The following is a 19,503-nucleotide window of genomic DNA, read 5'->3' as shown; positions in this document are numbered from 1 at the left end:
AAGTTTTTTAAGAATATTTTAATAGTAAAAATATATAGAAAATATAAATAAAAATATTTTTAATAATTTTTTAATCGTCGCACCCTGCCACACCCGCACCTAACCTTTTCAAAATTTGTCGAGACTCGCACCCGAATTCGGAAACGCACCCATGCTTCATAGGTTTTGAAACATGAAATTTGATTTGTGGGCTTGACTTCTCTAAATTGTAAGTTGAGTGTTGAAACTCACTCAAATGTAGGTTGAAGCTTTTTTAAGATTTGCGTGTCCATGTTTATTATCTGGATTTGAGATAAAGTCATATTTTTCGTTTAAAACCCACACTGAGCAGCTGTTTTGAAACCCCACATTGATATTTATTGATAACTGTAAGTGAAGAAATTAGAAATGTTGGCTCGCACTCTGCTCTTCCTCCACACTAGCAAAGGCAAAGGTATACATTCTCTCACAAACTCTCTCTCTCACTCTCATTCTTCGTTTCTTTTGATCTGATCCTGCTTCCATTTCTTGATTGAAGCTCTCTTCTCCACGCATATTGTGCCAGACAAACCCATCCTCGTAAGCCCACTTCTTTTTCTTTTTAATAACAAAATAATAAAATGGGTTTCTTCTTAGAAAAGAAATGTGGTTTTGGGATAGGTTCGGGACTTCATACATTCCGCCCTTTACCACCCCACTCATGGCTACTTCTCTCAAAGTCCCGTCTCTGTTGGTGTGCTTCACAAAACCATTAGCTTCAATAACCTCCAAGGTACTTTTTTTCTTTATTTTATCTGGGTTTTGCTGATTTCAAGAACAAAAAAGCTTAAATGTTTATATCATATGTATAAGCTCTAGCTAGAATGGGGTTAGCAACTCCAATTTCTCTTTTTGGGGGAGGTGGTGGCAAGTACTGCTGAGAACACTATTCTGCTGGGAGTGTGTACAAATATTATTAGCCAATAATCTTATGTTATGGATCTCATTTATTTAGTAAAAATTACAAGGGATGCAGAGGACCAGATTTGTTTTGTTGGAGACCAACAAAGAGTGGGATATTTGAGGTGACGTTGTTTTATTAGGTAATCTATACTATACTGGGGATGGATGTACATTTCCCTCGAAGAGCATTTGGAAGGAGTGCTAAACTCCTGCTTATGCTACATGGACTGCTGCCTTGGCCCTTGGGTGGATTGGATAATTTTACACTGATGGAAGGTAATACTAATAGCGGTTAGATGGTCTTATATCTGTAATTCCTCCCAGACTTCTAGATTTGTTGTTGGTGTGTTGGAAAGGGAGTTTTTTGTAAATATGGAAAAGGGTGCTATTGGAGTGCTGCACCTTTGGGCCTTATGTGAACTCCTTGGACGGAGCATAATTAAATTATAGTGTGTTTGAACTTTGAAGGTTTGGAAATGCCGACGACGACGACAGAGTTGTAGTTTTACCATGTCATCTTGATTTTACTTTGTTACTTTTTCTTGATGCTGTAGCCACCTCAGTACACACCTTGTTTACTGCGTGTTATTCTGTTGGATTCAATAAAGTTTCTTTAATTATTATTATTATTTTTTTTTTTAAAGGCACCTAGAAAATTAGCATTCTATATATGGACAGCTACTATGGGTAAAGGGAAAATTTTTATTGTGGATTGAGTTTGCATGTGTAAGAATTATGGTGAAGTGGTGGATCATCTTCTTTTACATTGTTATCCCATTTTGGAATCACAATGTGAAGTGGTGGATCGTCTCCTCAGTCTGGAATCCCATTTTGGAGAAGGTGGAACGGAAATTGTCAGGCTGGAAGGGACTTTATCTATCTAAGGGAGGTAGGCTTACTTTACTAAAGTTTGTTCTCTCTAGTCTTCCCACTTACTTTTTGTCCTTATTCACCATTCCCAAGTTTGTGGCTGATAGATTGGAAAAGATTTAGAGGAATTTCTTATAGGGAGCTTCAGGGGAGGAGTTTAAATATTCCTTGATGGCTTGGGACAAGGTTTGTTCACCCGTTGAAACTGGGGGTTTGAGGATTAGGAGGTTTGTGCATTTTAATTAAGCTTTGCTTGGTAAGTGGTTACTGCGGTTTGGGCATGAAGTTTTCCATTAGGAGGTACTCATGGGTGCAATTTCTGGCTGAGTGGAGGTTTGAACAGATTATCATTGCATGTGGCCTTTGTTGTTGGAGAGGGGAATCATATTCAGTTTCAGCATGATTGTTGGGCCAGGGAACTCCCTCTGAAATCATTATTTCCTAATTTGTTTGAGTGTACAATGGACAAGGATGTTTTCATTTATGGTGTGTTGGGCTCTCAATAGATTGGGGAAGCGAGGAATTGGAACCTGAGATTTCACAAGAACTTTCATGATTGAAAGTTGGATGATATTCTATCCTTCTTCAATCTTATGTATTTTCTGGTTCTTGGGGGTGAGGGGGTGGATAAGATGAAATGGAGTCCTTAAGGGGAATGGGATTTTTGATATCCAATCCTTTTACAAGGAGATCTGGGGTGCCACTTCAGCTCCTTTCCCTTGGAAAGGTATTTGGTCTGTTAAGGGTCCCAAGAGGGTGTTATTCTTTTTGTGGACAGTAGCACTGGGAAAGATCCTCAGTTTGGATAATCTCACTAAGTGGGGTCTGCCATTGGTTAATTGGTGTTGTATGTGCCAAAGCAACAGGGAATCAGTGGATCACCTTTTAATCCATTGTGACATCACTTTTGCTTTGTGGGGAGTTCTGTTTCAAATGCTTGGGATTTGGTGGGTTTTGCCAGGGAATGTTGTTTCTTTCTTATTTAGCCGGAGAAATTGGTTTGGTAAGTATGGTTTAGATATTTGGAACATGGTGCCGGCTTCTTTGATGTGACTTGTTTGGAAGGAGTAGAATAGACATACTTTTGAAGATATGGAGAGCTCATTGGATAAATTGAAAGCTTGGTTTGCCTGTATTCTTTTTTATTGGTCCCAGGTTTGGGGTTTTACAAAGTGTTCTTCTATTTTAGAGTTTCAAGTTTTCCTTATATTTTCCTTTTGAGACTTTTGTACTTCTTTGTGTTCATCAATAAAACTTCATTACTTATTAAAAAAAGAAAAATATTTTGATGTGGCAAAAGAATTATGATCTTGGCCTTAAACTTTAATTGGATGGCATTGGGCTACTAAAGGCTATTATACATAGCCTCTTTTGAGTCATTATAGACACCATTGTCTTATCTATTTCATGAAATTTCTGATATTGTAGACTCCATTTTCTTATCTATTTCAAGAAATTTCAGAGTCGAATAGTTCTTGAACTCTTTGAGCCTAGAAATTGATATTTGATTGTTCGAGCTTCAATCCTATTATCTTTTTCTTTGCTTTAATCTTGTTTGTTGCTGGAGTTTCTTCTTAAACCCTTCTTTTAGACTAGACCTAAGTTCTCCTCTCCACTTCAGGTAGGAAAGCTTATATGAAGTACTTGGATAATATATACAAGCAGAATGACATAGCATGGTTTACTCCAGTGGAACTTTTTAAGGTTATCTCTCTCTCTCTCTCTCTGTGCGTGTGTGACAGCATAGAGAAATCCAAACCTATATGAAAATTGGGTGTCAAATCTCTTCTCATTTTCATTTCTCTGTTATCAATGAGGATTAAGGAGATAATTATTTTCTTGTCTAACATGATTTCCTGAATAATTGCCAAACAAATTTATCCCAATCTATATTCTTCAACTAGTTAGTTTCTTATCTTTTCAGCAATTTCTATTGTGCGGAGGTACGAAAGACAAAAAAAGACCTACACGCCGGGTCTGGGAACTCAATTTTTTTTTTAAATTTTTTATGGTGCTTTTTTTTTTTTTCCTGATGGGATCACTTAATAAAAAGTTATTACAGCTCCTTATAGAATACCTTATGAGTGATTAATTCCTTGGGAGCAGTGAGGGGAGTCTGGGACACAAACATTTTAAACTTAAAAATAGATGTTAGTAGGGAAAGATGAGTGGTGTTCCTTCACACGCCAATCTAATTAAGCATGGTTTTAGAAGTGAAATAATATTTTCTGCGTGTAAAGGACAATATTAAGAGAGCCTCAAGGAATATAAAATAAGATATATATATATATATATATATTTGATAAGTAAGGAAAATTTTATTCAAAGACATAATAATTAGTCACCCAAGTATACAGGAAGTATACAGCAGGGGAACAAAATAATCAAATACATAAATTACAAGCATCCATCAAATCATAGACTGAAAAAATAGAATGACTTCCTTTGATAGACATCCAATCTGATAGAGTTTTAAAGATGAAAAGTTATAAATCAGCTATAGTCCTTTCAGAATCTTCAAAACACCGGTTGTTTCTCCCTTGCCAAATGCACCACATCAAACAATGAGGGATAGCCATCCAAATAACACCATTATGATGAGGAATATAAAATAAGATATATTGAATGGGAAAAAATCCAGTCTTAAAAACAACACTATTATTTCTAACTATTTGCTTTATATAAACTCTTCAATGTTACCCACCATTATCTTAGAGGAAGTAATTGACTTTAAAGTTTAAACACCATAAAAATCCACATTCTTTGTTATGTTGGTTGGAGTTACCTAACATGGTTCTGTAATGAATCACAGTATTTAAATGGTGATGTCTGGCTGAGTTTCAGGGAATTCTGTATTTATATGGTTGGGTTTGGTGCAATCATGGGAGTAAAACCTGGAACATGATTATTTGATTGGCATTTACATATTTGCTATGCTTTAAAGTGGTCACTAATGAATGAAATCTTTCATTGTGCTTTATATCTATTAAATCAAGATCTGTCCATATTAGGGATAAGGAACTATTTTTGTTTTCTAGACCTTTTAGGTATATGTATTTGCTTTTTACTAAGTTATGTTATGAACCCTTTCTTTCTTGTAGCCTTGGTATGCACATGGAATTGCAGAATCCATAATGCGGACTGCTAATCTTTCAGTTCCACTAAAAGTAAGCTCCCTTTTGTTCATAATCTTCCACTGCACAAATCAACTCAGACTTTGGACATATTGTTACATTATATTCTTATTACTTTTTATTTTGATTTGAAATTCAGTATCTATTTCAAAATTCATATTTTGAGACCAGTCTACAATATTTGGAAAGAAAGCTTTATTTCTAGATTACGTATCTGTTCTATAGGATGCAACTGTTTATGCCCCACCAAAATATTAAGAACTGCATGGGTGTTTAATGATGCCTTTAAAGGTTACTTTCTTTGATAGCCATTTTGTGTACATATCAGCTTGTTTCTATAGGCCAGAAATTATCACCTAACTGCAGCACTTGCTCATTATTATTTTGGTGCATATTCTTCCCACTATGATTGCTTGATGAGACGGGTGTGAGGGGCATGCTAAGTGAAGCTAGGTCTTCACTGCTGCCTAGCCAGCATGACTGTAGCAATAGAGGATTGGAGGTAAGCTAATAGTTTTGCTGCTGAAGGGGCTTTGCCATAGATGCATAGGTCTATAGTCTTTTGTTCAGAAACAAGGAGTTCAGTTTTAGTCATAACCTATACTTTGGTGACAATATCAGATATTTTCCTTTTAAAATGAAAAGGTAGATGCCATCTCTTCTATATTCTTAGCTTCAGTTTTGGGTATGTTATGTCTCTCCACATATTACTGTCCTGCATGGTAGCATATTTGTGGACCACTTAGTTATTTGTTACCAACAAAATTTTTTTGGGAAAATTACACTTTACTCCCCTAAACCATATTCCTTCTACACTTACCCCCTAAACTGTGGTAATGCACAGTTATTTCCCTAAATTATTACCCGTGGCATGGGGAGCAAAGTGTTACACAGGTAATAGTTTATGGTTAAGTGTGCATTCTCATCGTTTAGGGGGTAAGTGAAAAAGGGATATAGTTTAAAAAGGTAAAGTGTGATTTTTCCCCTCTTTTTTTTGATAAGTTAGAATAATTTTTTATTTTAATAACTACTATATGTACAAAAAAGACTTAAAAATTAAAAAGATTTTGTACAAGACAAAGACTCTAAACATCATAATGGAATCACAATTCATAAAATCCCAAGCATGAGACCAATCAAATGGTAGAACTGACAAAATTGGCCAATAATTGGTTACCCATACTATCCACACCCTCAAATGTATGCCCGTTACGTTCCTTCCATATGGACCACATCAAGCATACCTAGACCAAATTCCAGATGTCTGAAGAGTGGTTACCTAACCAATTCCTACAGTCAAGCATATGATAAAAAATGCTCTCTGGAGCCTATTGAATCCCAAAGGATTGAGAAACATAATAATAATTGTGAAGAACTTTAGTTATTAGCCAATAACATAAACAGTATGCTTCTGTTTAAACTTCTTTCTGTTTCTGTGACCAGCTTTCCAGATTTTGGATTTATTGGTAGAGAGAGAATGAAGACACCATTGGTGAGGTGTCCCTATTCTAGCTGTCACCATCAGAATATTCTAATCCATTTTTTGTAAACGCTTATATATATATGGAATGGATTGGGATGACAGAACATAGAGAAAATAGCTCCTCCCTTTCATAATTTCTTCTTGTTTGCATCACCTTATTTTCATTAACATTTTAAAAATTTTTAGTCACATTCTTTTTTCGTGTTGGAAATCATCATCCATTAAATGGTTCCGAATTTTCTTTGTTTTTGCATTTATCTTCTTGTTTGATACATTAAGTCTAAAAGTTGATTCCATTCTTTTATAATGTGCACTCAGATATATGAAATTGGTGGTGGATCAGGAACCTGCGCAAAGGGTATACTGGACTACATAATGTTGAATGCGCCGACCAGAGTTTACAACAATATGACTTACATGTATGTGCTTTGACCATAGTTCTTTATACCATCAATAAATTAGCTCTTTAGATGCAAACAATAAGTTTATACATGCCATCATCATGATACATGTCCTCTACGTGTTTTCTCCAGACAATGTTTTAGTCTTCATAAAATTTCAGAAATTTAGAAAGGAAGCTTTTGGTTTTGAATGTGATTGATTTCCTATTGATCCTCCATTTTATTTCAAAATCTAAAGATGCATATTTAAATTCTAAGTTGTTTTGTATTAGTGATACCAGTTGTGTAGCAAGATTAAATTCTCAAGCCATAATTCTGTGCGGATAGGAGTTGATTCTGGGGTAATTTTGCTTTTGTCTACAAGTCTTGCTTCTTCTTTTTTCTCTCCCTAAGTCAAGATTTGAACCTAGGCAGGCCTACCCAAGCTGCAGCCCACCCATTAGGGCTTTCTAAGCCAACCAGAATTAGGGATTAGTTTTAGTAGTGTATACAAGCACAGTAATGTACTCCTATGGAGACAATTTACAGCTTCCTTGATTAATAAGAATTTCTCATGGAATTTTTCCAACAGTCTTGTGTTGATTCTGCCAACCCTAGGTGCTGTGACTCCTGGGTTTTCTATTTCTGTTGGTGCTGATTCCAAGTAACCCTAGGTACTAACTCCTTGGTGATTTTTATTGTTTATGCTCTTTAATTTCATGTTGCATCAAGTTTTGATTGTCCAGTGTCATCAGGCCCATACACCTAAACCCAAATTGAGCTCTTTTATCACGTTCAAAATTTATGAGTATTTAAATTTGAGATTATTCAGTTACAATTTTGATAAACTCTAATATTTTGTAATAATGAGCATGCATGTGGGAGCTAGTTCAATTTGGATTCACCTAATCAAGCCAGTGATATACCTGCGTCTGTAATCTCTTAATGTTACCTATGTTTGTATTTCTAGCTACACCTTCCCCTCTCCACTCTGCTCTCTTCTTTCTCCCTCCATTCTATACATTTATCCTTGTACTCTTGTTTTATCTTGTATATTTAGTAGTGACTTCAATCACATGTGTAACTGCAGATCAGTGGAAATCAGTCCTTCACTGGCTGAGATACAAAGACAAACTGTTGGAGAAGTTCGTACTCACTTGTCAAAGTTTAGAGTAGAATGCCGTGATGCTGCTGACCAGAGTGGATGGGGTAAGTTGTCTTTGCATATTGTACCTTACTTTCAATGCTTCTGATAGGACTGAGTTTGCACTATTTGTTTACTTAAAAGTTCAAAGAAGTAATAAACATATTATATCATTATCAAAATAATTGGTATATTTACTCTGACCTTTCTATTTCTCACATTATCATGTGTGTTAGATTTCTTATGACTTAAGCTTGGTCATCCCACTTCAAAGACTGCCATTTGGGTTTTTTTTTTTTTTTAAATTTTTAAAAATCTTTTTTTTTAAACTTATAATACTCAAAATGTTATTACTGTATTTTGCCAAGAGCCTTGTGGCTCCATGGCACCGCCTAGTTCTCCCATGGAAGAGAAGCTGGGTTCAAATCCCCCCTTCCCCCCCCCCCCCCAAAAAAAAAAAACTTGTAAGCCAAAAAAAAAAAAAAAAAAATTTCCAATTATTTTTTGTTTCATAAACATAGATTAATTTCTGTCAGTAGTCTTTCTCATGGTAGATGTGAGCACTTATGAAATTTTCTTTGTCAAAAGAACAAGTAGAATATAGCAGTTCAAGATGCATATGCATCCACAAGGTTCCAAAAGCATACAGGCACACCTCCTCTTAGAAGCACAGACATGAAATCACAAATTAAAATCCCACTATTGCTTAAACAAGCAAAAAACTCATCAATTAAACAAAATCCCCCTTGCTGAGCAGTCTCCTGCAATTGCACAGTTACCAGTTCTTCTATATGCTTCATGTGTATATTTTTCTTCAAAATGTGCAGTTCTTTCCACATCTATCATGAATTTAGATATTAATGCTAGTTTCCCTTTATTAACAGGGGATGTGGACCAACAACCATGTTGGGTAATAATGCTTGAGGTATGATCTATCTTTGATTTGCATCAGTTTCTTTGAGGTGACAAAGTGTTGCTATTAGAGTCATTGGAGAAAATTTTGAAGTATCCAAAGTTGATAAACATACTTTATTTATTCCTGGCAAATGGTTTTGTTTTATCATGTATTCATGCTTCATGCTTCAACTATCTCGATACATGTGAAGTAGGTGATAATTTTTTTTAAAATTTTTTTTTTTTAAATTTTTTTTTTTAAATTTGAAGCAATATCAAGGGGGACATTTTGACACCCAAATCTTCTTCACCACTTCATATTGTTATTGTAGCTATAGAGTAAATTCCCAAAGAATTCTAAGTTGATAAACACAATTAATTGGCTACAACAAAACATTTTGGTTACATGAATATTTTTGATGCGGGAGATGCGAGAAAATTATTGTTTAATATTATTTATGTTTGCAAGTCAATTGTATTTTTATGTTTTAGGTCCTAGTAGTTTATTGGGCTATTAGTATTTTAATTTGGGAAGCAAGGTTAATTTTGTAATAAGGCAATTAGGGTTTCCTAACCAATTAGAACTAGGGTTTAGCAATCCTTTATAAGCAACCTATTGTACTCCTTGAGGAGGGAGTTGATATTTTGATGAATGAAAAAAAATGGTCGTTTGGTTTTTCTTTGGTCTGGTGTTGACTCCTAGTGGTTTCCTTGCTTGGTGCTAACTCCAAGCAAGACTTAGGTGCTGACTCTTAGGTCATATCTCTTTATTTTATTGTTGTTTTAGTTTTGTTCTGGTTGTTCTGCATCAATTTTCCATGTCTCAACTGTAACAATCTCCAACCTTTACTCTAATATAGTCATGCCAATTAACCTTCTTCTCTGGTAAATGTGTCACTCTGCCATAATACATTAGAGCCATCTTGCTCAAGTGCCCCAGCAAGAACAGCACCATGCACTTTACCTTGAAACCTTGTTGAAAGAACCAACTCTAGTTGCAGCTAGGGAAACCAAGCTCTCGCCACTTGTTTCCATTTCCTAGATCCAAAATTGCACTTGTTTATTTTGAATCAGTTTAGTGCAGGTACCATATGTCCATTTACACTGACATTCCATCTGTTTGCTATGCAAGCTAAAATTAGAACCACTGGCCTTAAACAAGTGTACCAGCTACACCCAAGCCAACCAACATGGTCTTGACTCCCCCTGATTTGCACAATATGACTGATGCCTATCTGTATCCAGCCAAATTGAGCTTCTCCAGTCAACTCTAAAGAGGGAAATCAATCGTCCCCCACAGCAAAATGCTGGTTTGGGTTGAAGCAATGTGAAGCACGCAATCACTTTTAGAGAGTTGAAGCAATATCACGAAGGACATCTAAACCATACACCTAATTCTCTTGACATTATGTTATCTTGCCCCATTGATGAAATTGTTTATCATTAGGATCTCTCTCTCTCTCTGATGTGTGTGCATGTGTGGATGTGTAGAGGCACTGCCCCTGATGTGGGGTGAAGGCTGTGGCTTTTCATGCTTTTGCATTTAATAAAGTAGACATTGTTGATCAGATTTATCCCATGAGCAAACTTATTCATTTAGTCCTTACAGGTTCTTGATAATCTTCCACATGATCTCATCTATTCAGAAAATCAAGTTTCTCCATGGATGGAAGTATGGGTTGGGAAGAAACATGATAGGTAGGCATAAAGTGTGCAGGTGCCAAGAAAATCTCTATAATGCTTTGTTTCAACTTCTGTATTACTGTGTTTCATGTGTTGCCATGGTACTGAATTGCGTTGTCTTGCAACTCAAACTCAGTATACAAAGAGATCCAGTAGAGTTTCTTGCTTGAGAATTCATGTTCAAATGGTTTTTAACTACTTAATGTTTTACATGAATTTGTAGGCATGTACATTGTACTGTTACTGTCTTGAACATATAGCAAAGATGTAGACCTGTAGCCCTACATACATATAACTAGGACAGTATAAATTACCACAGATAAAAGGAAGGTCATTTAACTGAACATCATTTTTTCTGTAGAATACCAGGATAGTCTTTGCCAATTTTTTTTAATAGATAACTATAACTTCATTAAGGCTGTGTTTGGTTCGTGTAAAAGTATTTCCGGAAAATATTATATTTTCCGGAAATGCTATTTTCCGGAAAGGAAAATGTTTTCATGTGTTTGGTTGCATTTCAAAAAATTTTTCGGAAAATATTTTCTGATGTTTGGTTGTGTTCTTGAAAATACCATAGAAAACACATTTTCACATTTTCTACTTGTTGCTCACATTTTCTACTTGTTGCTCACATTTTCTCACATTTTCTTGGTTACCAAACGATTATATAATATCATTTATTCATCAAAACACAAACAAAACCCAGCAAAAAATCATCAAATCCGGACAAACGAAGGCGAGATTGCGATCGGAGAGATCGCGATCGGCGCGATAGTGATCGGAGCGGTCGGCGCATCGCGCCGGATCGCGATCGACGCGTTCGCGCGATGCGTCGATCGCGTTCGCGCGATGCATCAATCGCGATCGCGCGAAGATCGAAGCAGAGATCGCGATCGCGATCGCCATCGGCGCTACCGCACGAGCCGGTGATGTCGGCGGACGGTGATGTCGCGATCTCTCTCTCTCTCTCTCTCTCTTTCTCTCTCTTCTATTTTCCAAGGTCGGAAGTACTTTGAAGTGAAAATAGAAACGAAAAATCATTTCCGTTGTTTTGGCTCTCAAATTCGGTCAACTGGAAATGCTTTTCAGTTTGACCGAATTTGAAGTAACAACCAAACACACCTATTTTCCGGAAAATCATTTCCGGAATCACTTTGAAGTCGATTCAAACGCAGCCTAAAGTCCACAAAAGGGGTGCAACCCCAGTACACATTTGAAATCTAACAAATTTGAAGAAGTGGACGGATTAGCATCCAACTGCCATGCATGTAAGACTGCAAGACAGAAGCCTAGCTTTACAATTGAGAGTTCATGGTCAAAAGTGCTATTGCTCTTTTCTTTCCAAATGCTCCTCATCAAACACATTAGAATAGCCCTCCATAGTCCAACCTTGATTTTTTTTCCAAAACAACCTGATCAACAAGACAATAGCTCAAGCACCGTCCTTGGCATCATCCAACTCACCCTGAATAAATGCCAAACAAGCAACCGTAAATCTCTAGCTACTTCACAATAAAGGAAGAGATGATCCACAGACTCCTCATTGGATCTACACGCAGAACACCAATCAGTAATTATTATTCCCTGTTTTCTCATGTTATCCACTATTAATTCTACCCTTGGTTGCTGTCCAAGCAAAGAAAACTACAAGGTACAGAGCTCTGACTTGCCATATTGCTTTCCAAGGGAAATTTGCATCTCCCCTATACTCAAAATTTTATAATAAGTGTTTACTGTAAATCCTTATTTCTTAGAAAGGGACCATATCATCCTATGCTTTTCTCTCATTTTGATCGTTACAGCATACAAATCATTCAAGAAGGAATCTGCGCACTCTATTCACAATCTTGTATTGCACGAAGAAAAGATGGATTCCATTGATTGTTGCCTGTGGAGACATCCATATAACCTGCCACTATTGCATCTCTGTTTGTAGCTATTAGAAATAGCTTTGGGTACCTATGCTTAAAGATGTCTTCACTACACCAAAGATTTTTCTGACCCTGGTTCCATTGCCCACTCAAAATGAATGTAATTTACAAAATTAGTCCAATTCCATAAGCTCATGCCATAAGGACCCCTCCCTATCCAAGTATCATCCACCCCATTAATTACATGCTTATTTTCTATAACTCTTCTTCACAGGGAATCTGGCTCCACTATATACCACCACAACCATAATGGTTACCTCCTAATCCCCAAACCACCAAATTGGATAGGGGTACAAATAGAACTACAGTTGACTAAATAAAATTTAAACTCATCCCCCATTCCACCCTATAGAAAATCTCTTTGAATGTTTTCTACTCTATAAGCCACTTTAATGGCTAAAGGAAATAGAGACATATAATAAGTGGGAGACTAGAAAGCATACTCTTGATAAGGGTAAGCCTTGCTCCCTTTGTTTGGTAAATCTTCTTCCATCTTGCCAAGCATTTTCCATCATCTTTAGTTTTTCCAACCTCTTTAGAATTCCATCTGAAATTGATTTTAGTTTGAATTCCGCACTGAGAAGTAAACCCAAATACTTAAGTGGAAGATGAGCCACCTTACAACCAAGAATACAAGCCAACTCATCAATTAACATCACCCACCGGGACTACCTTTGACTTCTCCAAGTTTATTTTCAACTTAGACATAGCTTCAACATACAATCAGGGGCAATGCAAGAACCGAAATCTAGTTAGCTTCTGTATCACAAAGGATGAGTGTATCATCTACTGTAAAAGATGAGAGATCTTTGTTCGAGCATTATTTTCCATGTTATAGAGAAGCCTGATAATAATAATAATTAAATATAAAAAATAAAACCCATCCACTGCCTTGGCAATCAGCCTACTTAGAACCCCCATGACAAAAAAAAAAAGAGAGGGAATCAGGGATTGCCTTGGTGTAGGCCCCTTGTGCTTGCACAGAAGCCACTGGGAGTGCATTCACCAACACTGAGAACCGGATTGTGGATACACAAAGAACAATAAAATTCTGCCTCCAAAGCCACAACTCCTCAACAAATACAAGAGAAACATCTAGTTTAGATGGTCATATGCCTTTTTCAAGTTAAACTTACATGACACTCCTGGGATGCCCTTCTTTCAATCTACTATCTAAGCATTTGTTTGCTGTGATGACAAAATCTAAGATTTTCCTTCCATGAATGAAAGCATGAGTGTTGGATGACAACTCACCCCTCACATTTTTGAATCTGTTGGACAGGACTTCTGCTAGAGCTTTGTAGCCACAAACTACTAGGCTAATAGTTTTGACATCCTTTACATCTCTCACCCCCTACCTTCTTTTGAATGAGTGCAATAAATGTAGCATTCAGGCTTTTCTCAAGCTTACCACTCTTTATGAGTGTTCAATAACAAATTAACAACTCATCCATCGCATTCTTGAATCTGTTGGAGAATTTCTGCTAGGATTTTGTAGCCACTGACTTCTATGCTAATAAGTTTGAAATCCTTTACATCTCTTACCCGTTCCTTCTTTAGAATGAGTGCAATGAATGTAGCATTGAGGCTCTTCTCAAACGTACCTCTCTTGTGGAAAGAGAAGTTCTTTGCTAAAGCTTTAGTGTTGGCTCTTTTTATTTTTTGGACAATTTGTAGAGCTATCCCATCTTTTAATAAGCATTTTAGATGTGTAAATACTACTGATGATTGTGATGAATTAACTCTAATATACTAGGAAGTGGGTTAGAATTTTGAGGTTTTATAATGCCTCCTCCGCCTTCTAGTTTAATAGTTACAGCTAATAAAGTGTTTTGGAATTGAGTAATAAAATATATCTGCAGCTTTTGCCGCAGAAGTCAAGCGTGTGATCCTGGTTGTGACTTGCCATGCAATCTAGTCAACTAAGGATGCTGGAATTGTTTTGTTGAGTCAATTATCTCTTATCCATAAAAGCAGGACCAGGAGTGGTATAAACTCTCTGTTTAAGTTCATTCTTGAAGGGTATTTGACAATTTTGTTTGCTTAACACCTGAAAGTCATGTCCAGTCTTGCATGTCCTCCTGTTTTCTTCTAGCTGTGGTACAGCTTGTATCTCCACACTGATCCTGGTTTCTTCCTTTAATAGGGAAACACACTCTGAGTTGTTTAAGCCATTACAAGACTCCCTAATAACACGTTGTGTTGAGATCATGGACTGGGAAAAAGATCATAGCAACCAAAGTGGTTCAGTGTCAATGGCAAGAAGCATTTGGTCTAAAGTTTTTCCTAAACCTCGAAGATGTTGGCTACCAACTGGTTGCCTGGTAAGAGAAATGTTTTGTAGTTCTCTTTTCTTCAATATATTCTACTTCTGACAGAAATACTATTTTCATAATTGCAGAGACTACTAGAGGTTTTGCATGGGGTGTTACCAAAGATGTCTTTAATTGCTTCAGACTTTAGTTACCTACCTGATGTGAGGATACCGGGTGAGAGAGCTCCATTGGTTTCTACCAAGGTACGTTCTCTTTCTTATGGTAACTATTATGCAAGGCTCATGCTTTGTTGTAATGTTCTTAAGGTTTAGTTGTGCTTATATTATCTCTCTTTGTGTGTGTGTGTGTGTGTGTGAGGGTGGGTGGGTGTTGGGTGTGTACTGCATTGGTTGGTGCAACTTTATAGGTGTTACATCATTGGAACAGGTGCTAATATATGTGGTTTGTCGCTAAATATGAAAGGTGTTAAGAATTTGTTTGTATTTGCTGTGAACTGAAGGCTTTGCCCATCTATCTGCTCATGTTACATATGCCAATGTGTAAGCCGGCTATATCTGTCAGTCTTACATATTGCTTGAAAAAGAGGAGCTGGGTTTTTCCATTCATGTCAGTACATATGACTATAATCAATCAGTATTCAGTGAGTTCAAGAATTAAGATTCCATATTCATATTGATGAAAAGACCATTTATTAAGCTTAATTACCTAAACATTGAACTAGAAAAACAGTGAAACAATAATACATTCACATTGTTAAGTAATCAAGGATATCCATTGAGCAAGAACCAAAAAGTAATGAAGGATAATCTAGTAACTGCTGCGTCATTCTTCATGCTAAAATAATATTTGGAATTAATAGCTCAATTTGTTTATGGGACATCAAAATTACAAAGTTTGGGAGTTCTCATTTTCCCCCTTGAACCTGAAAGTAGAAAATAACTGTTGGAAATTCCTGCTTTCATATTTTGTTGTCATCACAGGCTCACAGTTTGCTTCTTTAGAGTATAACAAATACATTGAATGCCACTCAATAATTTTAGTTTGGCCTTGTTTGATTTTGGATCTGCAGAAAAATGGCAGCAGCTTGGATTATGGCAGTTATTTGGATGCAAAGGTATGTGAATGCTATTATTTTTCTTCCCTTTTTTCTTATTTCTACTTCAAGTATTGTTTGTATGGAATGCCATAAATGACCACAAATATACTGCTTCTGATGAGTGCCAATTTTTTTCTTTGACTAAGTAGAATCCTGTAAGTTAGGACAAGATCTGAAAATTTACATGGATGAATCTAGTAGTGACAGTTAATAAGTAATGTCCAAGTAAATCTGGAGAGCTAGAACCATTTAAAAATTCCGGTAACATGACTTATGGTACCTATCAAAAAACAATAAGGGTCTAGTTGATGATAAACTTATTTACATGTCAACAGCTTCATCGAAATAAAAACTGCTAAATTGCAATCTTTCTTCTTGTTTTCTTTTCATTTTTTATTTTAAGGTCACTCTAACATATTTTCCTGCAGATTCATATCTGGTCTTTATACATACCTAGGTTTCAAATATTAAGAAAATCCAATTAATTGAGTTAAAGTTGTTTCTATTGCAGGGTGATGCAGACATATTTTTCCCCACAGACTTTTGGCTTTTGGAACGTATTGACCATTACTGTTCTGGACAGTTAAAAATGCACAAAGATAACTCATCCAAGCAAGGGAAGAAGAGGCGAACAATTACAGTAAGTTTGATTCTCTTAAATTCTAGTGTTACATTTCTCACAACCACACTACAAGATAAATATTCACATGGAGAAAATTATATTTTGTTTGGCTGGCTTGTTTTAAGAAATATGTGGGAAATGATGTCTTTTTCTAAAGGAGAATCATTTTATTTACTATACTTTGCCCTTCTCTGCCACACTAATTCTCAATATGGGGATGTGGATATGGTGCCATGATTGACATTGTTTAGGAACTCTGGCAGGAATGACAGTTGTTCTAAAGTGGTAATCCCATCCATCTTTTTTGCTATTTTTCTTCTAAATGCATAAGGAGATTTTTTTTTTTTTTTTGAGTTCCATAAGGAGATTATTTACTGTTTGTTTTTATTTTTAAAAATCATTGAGAAATTTCTCAGTGCTAATAGATGAAGGTCTATGATTGAATGTGTAATGTGGGTATATGCCATAATCAATTGAAAATATATCCATTATATAAGGCAAAAGATACCTGCGTAGCCAACATTTCTGGAAGGCATCCACTAATAATATCAGCTACTTCATTTTACCTTATATTATCATAGAATTTGCTAGCAAAGATACGCTAGTCTAACCAACTGCAGAGTGAAACAGTCGCATTTGTTTTCTGGAAATGTCCTTACTCTTGTGATAAAATCAGCCTTGATGCTTATCTAGCTAACAATTTTTGTGACATTTTCTGCCATGTCTGCATTTCTGAATTCATATCGGTGTAAAATTTCATAGCTAATTGCTAATGTTTTGCTCAATTATTTTGGATTTGGTGTAGCTTGATACTTCTTCATTCATGGAGGAGTTTGGATTGCCAACGAAGACGAGAACGAAGGATGGATACAACCCACTTCTTGATGACTTTAAGAACACTAAATTTTATCTGAGTGTTCCAACACATAACATTAAATAGATGGTTGGTTAACTCTACAATAAATTCTTGATATTTGGCAGTGCTTAGGCAGTCTGCATTGTATCCTTTGAAGGGAGGTTTGTTTTATAAATTAAGAGCTCTGTTGGCATCCAAGAAATGATTTAGGCTGTGCACGATGGAGTTCTCTTTGTTTGAGTTCGTACAAGAGGGTGTCTATAGTTGGATTGGATATGATTCACAAATTACTTTTTGGAGGACGGGTGGACTGTGCATTATTCATGCAAGTGGTGAAAGCTGCATAGAGGAGTTGCTTTTCATTGTAGAGAATAAACACATCAGTCAAGGGGAATTGATATATGCATTGCATGCACATGATGAGAACCAAAGATATATTTTTTGTTTGAGAATCGGATGAGAACCAAGATATGCAGAGGTTGGGCACTTGGCTTATGCATAACATAGGTTTACTAAGTTATAGCCATTTTAAGATTTGTTTTTGGTCCAACCTTTGTCGCTCATAAAGCTTGCCCAGCAGGAGTTCCATGTCTATTTATGCAGTTTATGATATATAAGCTACAGTTTACAGGGATCTCTCTCTCTCTCTCTCTGTGGTTTTATTTTTGCATTTGTCGTTGTGTGGTGTGAAGGTCTGCCTGCATGCAGGAGATAGACTTAAAGTGACATTTGTTTTAGCACTAGAAACAATTTTACGCTTAAAAAAAAAAAAAAAAACAATTTTACGAAAGTAACGTATCTTAATTAGGTATTGTCATATATAATATTTACATATGTATATTAGATTTTACATAAAATAAAATAAAATCATTTTAAATTATAATAATAGAAGTCAATATATATATATATATATATATATATATATTACATGCTTAAATTAGTTGATTTTTCTCTTATAAAATTATGTTAAAATAACATAATTATGATAGTAACTGGAAATATAACAAAAGAAATAACTTGGCCTATATAACTGTATTTTAGTCACCAATTTTTTTGTTCAAAGTCATAATATACCCATATGTTTACCTATTCGTTTTTTTTTTTTTTTTTTTTTTTTTTTTTTAATAATTTATTTATTTTTAGAAACAAACATACACATACAAGGGAGAGAAAAAGGGGTCTAACAGCAGAAAAGCCTAGTAACGAGCAAAGAGGAAATAAAGGAAAGAGATTGATAAGCAATGGCAAGAGCAAACGGGCCACAAAAGTCTGAAAAGAAAGAAAGAAAGAAAGAGATAAGGTCCAATGGACCAGCCTAGCAGGAAAAAACAGCGGGCAGGCCCACAGGCCCAAGAAAGGAAAAAAGTGAAACAAAGTAGAAATAACGGGTTGTAAAGAAAGAAAGAAGGAAACAAGGCCCAATAGGCCAGCTCGGCAGGAAATGGCAGTAGTCAGGCCTACGGGCCCATGAAGAGACAAAAGTATGGTAAACTCGAGAAGCCCACACCATCCTTCCATAAAGGATTAGCATAGGCAAAAGGGATACGGAGTAGAATGAAACAAAGATGAACGGTACAAATAGCGTGAGAAAGAAAGAAAACAAAAAGAAACAGAGTAGTGGAGCAACCATGCTATGACCGGAGCACCACTAACTTGTACCCAGCTAGCATGGGAGGTGGGCTCTCAATCAAAAGATTTACAGAGGGTGTGGTTTGGTGGAGGGGGGAAAATGACCTATTTCAGGTTTTTAGCTTTGGGAGATGCTTTGTTGGGATGACATCATTGCTCAAAATAGGTAGTAAGTGGCTGGGACCACTTGATGCATGGTAGGGAGGTAGGTAGTGAGAGACCCATGGCCTTATCCGTCCAAGGGAGAGGGAGGGGCTCATGACAGAACCAAACGAATTGGAACTTGTCATGGAATGGGTAGTGGAAGGGAGAGAAGGTACTAGGCATGCCCAAAGTTGGTGGTGGCCGAGTAACCAAACAAAAATGGTTGGTAAGCCATAAGGGTAAAAGGGAGAAATCTCATAGGGATAGCCTAGTATGAATAGAAATAGTATTTGTAATGTAAAGGGGGGATAGCAACTGAGGCTAGAAAATAGTGAGAATTGAAAACAAAAACAATAGAGAGAAAGGAAAAGGTAAAGTAAAAGAGAAAGAGAGAAAACATGGCAGAAAGACATGCATCGATAGGTTACCTATTCCCGTTC

General features: G+C 36.2%; 1 protein-coding gene across 2 annotated transcripts; it reads left to right on the top strand.

The window, feature by feature from the left end:
- The first annotated feature begins 281 nt into the window (after nt 1-281).
- LOC115994922 (protein arginine methyltransferase NDUFAF7 homolog, mitochondrial) lies at nt 282-17,927 on the top strand. 2 transcript variants are annotated; one of them, XM_031119262.1, is made up of 14 exons: nt 282-433; nt 518-558; nt 640-751; nt 3,413-3,495; nt 4,893-4,958; nt 6,727-6,827; nt 7,879-7,997; nt 8,817-8,857; nt 10,436-10,524; nt 14,587-14,764; nt 14,842-14,958; nt 15,786-15,830; nt 16,324-16,452; nt 17,240-17,927. In XM_031119262.1, the coding sequence occupies exons 1-14, from the start codon at nt 388-390 to the stop codon at nt 17,372-17,374; spliced, it is 1,302 nt and encodes a 433-aa protein (XP_030975122.1). In that variant the 5' UTR covers nt 282-387; the 3' UTR covers nt 17,375-17,927. The 2 variants fall into 2 exon arrangements, with proteins under 2 accessions (XP_030975122.1, XP_030975123.1); XM_031119263.1 differs by lacking the exon at nt 640-751 and having other exon boundaries at nt 406-433.
- The last annotated feature ends 1,576 nt before the right edge of the window (nt 17,928-19,503 follow it).

This window comes from Quercus lobata, chromosome 6 (genome assembly GCF_001633185.2).
Source record: "Quercus lobata isolate SW786 chromosome 6, ValleyOak3.0 Primary Assembly, whole genome shotgun sequence".
NCBI classification, from domain to species: Eukaryota; Viridiplantae; Streptophyta; class Magnoliopsida; order Fagales; family Fagaceae; genus Quercus; species Quercus lobata.
Note: the sequence above shows the minus strand (reverse complement) of the source record. Positions and strands in the feature narration are given on the sequence as shown.